Source organism: Mastacembelus armatus, chromosome 16, assembly GCF_900324485.2.
Source record: "Mastacembelus armatus chromosome 16, fMasArm1.2, whole genome shotgun sequence".
Lineage (NCBI taxonomy): Eukaryota > Metazoa > Chordata > Actinopteri > Synbranchiformes > Mastacembelidae > Mastacembelus > Mastacembelus armatus.
The window spans coordinates 8,776,656-8,782,906 of record NC_046648.1 but is presented as its reverse complement, the minus strand read 5'-3'; the positions used below and the strand labels follow the sequence as shown (position 1 = coordinate 8,782,906).

General features: G+C 42.3%; 1 protein-coding gene across 2 annotated transcripts; it reads right to left on the bottom strand.

Moving 5' to 3' along the window:
* Nucleotides 1–871: 871 nt before the first annotated feature.
* Nucleotides 872–5,121, bottom strand: osr2 (odd-skipped related transciption factor 2). 2 transcript variants are annotated; one of them, XM_026293833.1, is made up of 4 exons: nucleotides 4,874–5,121; nucleotides 2,212–2,898; nucleotides 1,708–1,807; nucleotides 872–1,402 (listed from the first exon to the last, which is right to left on the bottom strand). In XM_026293833.1, exons 2-4 carry the CDS (start codon nucleotides 2,859–2,861, stop codon nucleotides 1,220–1,222), a joined length of 933 nt encoding a protein of 310 aa, XP_026149618.1. In that variant the 5' UTR covers nucleotides 2,862–2,898; nucleotides 4,874–5,121; the 3' UTR covers nucleotides 872–1,219. The 2 variants fall into 2 exon arrangements, with proteins under 2 accessions (XP_026149618.1, XP_026149619.1); XM_026293834.1 differs by having other exon boundaries at nucleotides 872–1,320.
* Between the last annotated feature and the right edge of the window lie 1,130 nt (nucleotides 5,122–6,251).

The following is a 6,251-nucleotide window of genomic DNA, read 5'->3' as shown; positions in this document are numbered from 1 at the left end:
AAAAAAAAAAAGAAAAAAAAAGATAAAGATTATAGATCAGGTCATTTTGCCACAGCTCTTGACGTTAATATTCAAACACATTTCAAAGCTGAGTTGGATGAAATCAAATCTTGGAATTTATTCAGGTCTTTCCACAAATTTATCTAAATCTGGGAGATTACACACGACGCCCAACGCGCTGACCATTCCCCCAAGAAACTGTTTCTCACACAATGAAGGTGATAATAATGCGTTTGAAACAACGATCAAACACAGCACATACATTTTAATTTGTAGAGCTACCATCCCATCTGAGTGGCTTTGTGAATATACTCAGTATTGGTGATATTGAGGTGGGTCTATATTACAGAATCAAGTCCCACTAATTATTTAATGTTTCTCGTGCAGGCACAGAATTATCAAACTGAGATCATTCGTCTGGCATCTCATCTGTCCTTTCTCTGCGCCGTGACGCACATGACGACCTGATGGTCTGTTAATATAAGATTAACCATCTGGATACTGACAGTAAAAAAAAAAAAAAACTCAACTCCTTAACTGTGAGACTAGAAAACCACAAAAAGGTGAATGACAGACAGTAGATTATAATTAGATGATGATCATTTTTGCTTTAGAAATAAAATTCTAATACTCAAGTATAATACATGACTCGCAATGACATATTATTTTCTTTAAACCAGTTGTCCTTAAGAACTCTCGAGCCATTTCATGCCCTGTGCCAACTGTTATCTACTCATCCACCGTAAGAAAACATTTCAGCCACACTGAGCTCACACTGCCTGCTGCCTCAAAACATAACGTGATGGTAAATGGTTTCAACAAAAATACTTCTCCTGGCATGGAGTACATGGAATAAAAACAGAACCAGAGCAAATGTATCATGGAAGTATTTATTTCTAAAATACAATTTAACATACTTTAAACTTATGATTGTTTTTCGACAACTTTATAATTTCAAGGTCAGAAAAGAAAATTAAAAAAAAAAAACATTATGTACATGGTCTTTATATTTACAGGTGGTCTGAACGCTGGACGTGGCCATAGCTCCGCTGCTGTCCCACTTGAGTTGCAACCAAATCCCACTCTAAAGTGTGCCGCAGTCAACGTGTCCTGATTTGGATGGTTGCGTTTGAGAAATAAAAAAAAAAAAAAGAAAAGAAACAAATGTCGCTGTCTCTTCCTGCGTTTTGTCCATTGTTATACTTTTAGTCTGTCCAGGCTAGTAGTCCTGATGTGGGCTGTGCGTCAAACTGTGCCGTCGCAAGTCACAGTTGCGCCGAAACACCTTTCCGCAGCGGCCACAGCTGTAGGGCTTGATGTCTGTATGGGTGAGAAGGTGAGTTTTCAGGTTACTTCTTTGATTAAAGGTTCTTCCGCATGTGGGGCATTTGTGGGGAGATTCCTGTTTAGATTTAAAGCAAGCAAAGGATTATTCCCTTTAATTATGTGGAACGTCTATTAATTATATCTTTCACCCATTTAAATAACTCCACACTGATATATATATACACAAGAATTACCATTAGACTTGTATATCCGTCTCACACTGGGCAAACGCATTGTTTGTTGTTTTTTTTTTTTTTAGACTTATTCCTGTCCCCATGCATGCAGTATAGACCGTGCACAGTAAGTGAACCGTGATCACAACATGTCACATAATTTAGTGAGGAGATCGTGGTGGTGCCTGTGTTTATTTTCTCCGCTTACCTGCATATGTAGGGTTTTATGGACGGCTAGAGTTCGAGACTGACAGAACCCTTTCCCACATTCCTGACATTTGAAGGGTTTTTCCTTGGAGTGGATGTATCTGAAAACAGAGAAAACACTCAGTCAAACGTATGCTCATGCACGGATTCACTCGCAGCTATTAAAAACCTCAGTGTCATATGGGGAATAAGTTCTGGTGTGCGAGTCATGAGTGTCCAACTCTAATGCGGAAACGTGCTTTAGCGCCCTCGTGGAGAAACCTCCGGGAACAGACCGCTCTCTATGTTTCAAATGAAGACGGTATTTTTAATTGCCAGCTACAAAGGGATCAGCTATGGAAATAAATAGAGTCGTGATTTTAATAGCATGCAAACACAGGAATGCTGCTGGGAATTTACCCCCCCCACACACACACACACTTCCTCCCCCAACACACACACACACACACACACACACACACACCCCTGACTCAAACAGCGAGTGTCATCCGTCAATGTGTCCTACCTGTGGTCTCTGAGATGATCTTGTCTTCTGAAGGCCTTGTGGCAAATATCACAGGTATACGGCCGCTCGTCCGTGTGGGTCCTCTCGTGGATGAGGAGGTTGTAGGACTTGGTGAAATGCCTGCCGCAGAACTTGCAAATAAATTCCTTTTTAGTCTTGGATGGGAGCCTGCCCCGGGTGGGTTTTCTGTCCGGGGACAGCTTGCTCAGCTCGGAGATGGTTCCGCCTAGTCCCGATGCCAACTTCGCCAGATCTGCCGCTTTCGGCGGGTCCTCCTGAGTGGCAGCGAGGGCCAGGTTGGCGAAGTCAAACCTCGGCCTGTCCTTGTGCAGCGAGGGCATGCCGTGCGCAACGGCTTGTTTTGGATGGAAGAGCTGCGCTGCGGCTGTGAAGGGGATCGCCGGGAAGGGAATCCTGGGGTCCACCAGTCCTTGTGCGGCTGCCATCTCTGTAATCGTCGACCTCAGTCCTTGGATGTGCGGGTAACCAAGAGTCCAGTGGTTCATGTGCATGGTCTGCACCGCGCTGAGACCGTACAGTCCCTGCAGCTGGTCAGCGGGGAAAGTGTTGACGGCCTGCAGGAAGGAGTAGTTTGTGAGTTGGAGTGCTGGGTGCAGGGGGATCGGAGCGTGCAGGGCTTTGCTCCCCATCTCGACTCAGACCTCTGCAGAACACACGCTGATAACCCTGAGGAAGGTTTAAAAAAAACACACACACATACAAAACGTGTGAATGCAACGTTAGAGCCAGTAATTATGTGGTTACAATGGCAGACTACAGTTGACCCTTAGTTAAGAATTATGATATTGTTAAAATTTCCTTTTTTTTCTTACACACAAATATCTGGGGCGAGACTTTATTGGCTTATTTTTTTTTTTCTATTTCAACATGATAGCGTCAATCTCACAATCTCATTTATTTCCTCAGGCGCAAATAAATTAGTCAACTTTAATTCTCAACATCTGCACAAAGCGATGGGCCCAACGCAATAAACTGAACAACCTGTAAAGGTGCAGTGGTTTTGTCCTATACTGACAATGATGTTTACAGTCCTATTTTAATAAGCAAATCGACTGAGGGAATATAAACACACATTTCACACATGGACAAAAGCGACGATTTTTTATTTTTATTTTTTTTCCTGAAAAGTGGAAACGAGCCTCAAAGATATTTTCTAAAACAAATCACTCATCATCGAAACTGGAGGCTAATTAAATTAAATGGGTGTAAAACGGCTCATATGACATCGGTTAACACTGTGAATTACATATTCGGTTCAGGCTGGAGAGAGAGAGAGAGAGAGCGAGAGAGAGAGAGAGAGAGCACTAAATCTCATTCAAGGTAATTAGAGAAGACACGTTGTTGTTTATTTTACGGTTGTAGTTAGTGTTTGACGATGCAAAACAAGTGGCGTGTGTGTGTGGATGTGTAGATGTCTGAAATGGTGCCAGTCGAGATCAAATAGGCTATGTTATTAAGTGCATGAACATGAGTCAGGGCAAAACACACGAATGTTGGCTATTAACCACAAGAAAGGTACTTTAATCTTTGCTGGAAATGTATGTGACTTTTTTTTTCCTTTTTCTTTTTACGGCCGTGGAGAGTAGCCAGTCAATTTTACAGGCACTAGTATTTTGCTTTTAGGTCTGTTTTATTTTCTGCTGCATGTTTTGCATAGGACTGGTTTCCTCTGGGCGAGAGGACGTGGCAGTAAATAACCTAAAGGCGTTTGAACTTACTTTCACACAGAACAATGTTTGCGTTAATTAAAAGCACAGTCTTCCCACAGTGCTGGACAAAAGAAGGTGAGCTGACGGCAGGAGAAATGACAGGGCCCGTTTCCATGTTTGCGGGGATAGCACTGTCGTGAACTTGTACAGCCACATGCTGTACAAGTTCAAGACTACGGACAGTGAACGCGGCAGTGAGCTGACCTTTAGAGGGGAAAGCCACTTAGAATTCATAAATAAAGGAAAACTTTTATTTATTTATTTACTTATTAACGCATCAAGTCGAGTCATATTTTAAGATTATATTTCACAAAGCCTGTTGAGCCTAAAGGTTTGTGGTCATTTGTTTCAGTGGGTTCGTCCCATTTGCTGCAGATTCTGTCTCTCACATATGCAGTAGCCATGGGGTTAAATATAATTTTGCACAGGTGCACATAAGTAACCATACAGGCACTTGTTGTTTCTTCGCCCATGTGCACAACTTTGTCCAACCTGTTCTTCTTTCGACGACACTTCCCTGCCGCTCTGACAGCAGCCTGTGTATATGCGCATTGTTTGGCTCGTTCTATCCTTTCCTGTCTTTTCTTCTTTAAGGTCTGGAGGAAAGTTTTCTATTTGTAATGCGAAGGTCACTGAGGTGCTGTGCCGTGGACGTGGAGACCAGTGATGTCAAAACGAGGTTGAACTACGACCTCAAGCTGGTGATCTTCACGAAGCAGTAACTAACTTTACGCACACGTGAAGAAGTTTTTAATCCATGAAAAGTTTTTTTTTTATTATTATCATTTAACTAACGATTTGATCTGTTTGGCTTCTAACGCAAAGAGTAAAAGTTACAGACTTATCATCTGGTAAGAGTTAGAACAAGTGGGTTGAGTGAGGTCGGTCCCTTCCTGCAGAAAAATCACATACAGTGCGAAGCACAATCTTACCGCAATAAAAAGCAGCCAAAGGTCCTGCGGTATGTCAGTAATCCACAGTAACTATGGAAGCGACGAGCTCCGATAAAGCGCCGCTAAAAGTTTTCCAAGTTCCAAGTCCATGAAATTTTCATGTAGCCATGCAGACAGCTGTGAGGTCTCGGGCTTTTGCAGAGATGCGACAAGCTGCAGAAACAGACGAAAAAGTTTGGAGTAGAGGCAGAAGCAGCGTGGGAGTCTCGTCCGGAGTTAGGGCTGGAAGTGTGCGTAATGCGCACCGGTCCTTCACTTTTCAGGGCTCCGGGGCTCTGGAGTCCTCAGCCCGCCCTCCGACACGCCCCCACCCCCCGTCCTCTATCATTAACTCCATGTTCCTCCTCTGTTTATTTGTGTTTGGATAGCAACTGGGGCTCCGGACCATAGCAGAGAAGCGTGTTCATCTCAACCTGCCTCCTCTGACACATCTCATATAGCATGTAGCCAAAGCTGATACCTTCTTTTGGAGACATGAGTGGAAAGGCAGGAGGAAGTCCTCACCGTTGAAAACGTGCTTTTCGAAACTTGACTAACTTACATATTTTTTTTTTTTTGAAACCATACTCCCCATTTGTTAAAATTGAGGGCACATGCAAAACCACCACATTAAATCGCAGGCTATTATTTTATTATGGCAAGAGCAGAAAAAAGGGGAGGTATGTGCCAGGAAAAGAAAACATCCTTAGACGAACAGTGTGGTGAACAAATACAAAACTAAGAGCTAATGCTGTGGGTTCCATTCTTCAAACAGTGGGCTGCTCTCTGTGCCTTTGTACACGGGGATTTTTTTTTTTATTATTTAAACTGTGTGAAAATAAAATGAAAATAAAGAACCAAGCACGTCACCCTGAAAAGAGTTGGTTTAGTCCTGTTAATTTACAGCTAAACGCAGCACAGCACGTGCTCTCCAAAACTCAACTGACGTTGTGCTATTTGAAAAACTGTGAAATATAATTACAGGTAATATGCTGTTGAGATCCGCTTTAATCAGGAAAACTCAGATCAAAAAGCAGAATTATAATAATAATAATAATAAACCTTTTTCCTTTTTCCATCTTACAGATTTTCATTTTTAAAAATCTGATTTTATGAGCAGTGGCAGATTCTGTGAAATTAATTTGACTTCTCTTTAATTAGATTGTAGTGTGTTTCTATCTATCTATCCACAGGTTAAGATGGGAACAGGCCCCTCTGGGCTTCACACACACACACACACACACACACACACACACACACACACACACACACACACACAGAAGTGAGAAGCTGCACCTCCCCGGTTTTTATTACAAGACGTTTTCTTTGTTACGTCTTTCCATCAGCGAAAAGCTCATCGAATATTCAAGAAAATATT

Coding starts and splice junctions, on each gene's coding strand:
- osr2 (XM_026293833.1), bottom strand. CDS start 2,861: ATGGGGAGCAAAGCCCTGCACGCTCCGATCCCCCTGCACCCAGCACTC. Junction 1,808..2,211: donor GATCATCTCAGAGACCACAG/GTAGGACACATT, acceptor CTCTGTTTTCAG/ATACATCCACTCCAAGGAAA. Junction 1,403..1,707: donor ATAAAACCCTACATATGCAG/GTAAGCGGAGAA, acceptor AAATCTAAACAG/GAATCTCCCCACAAATGCCC.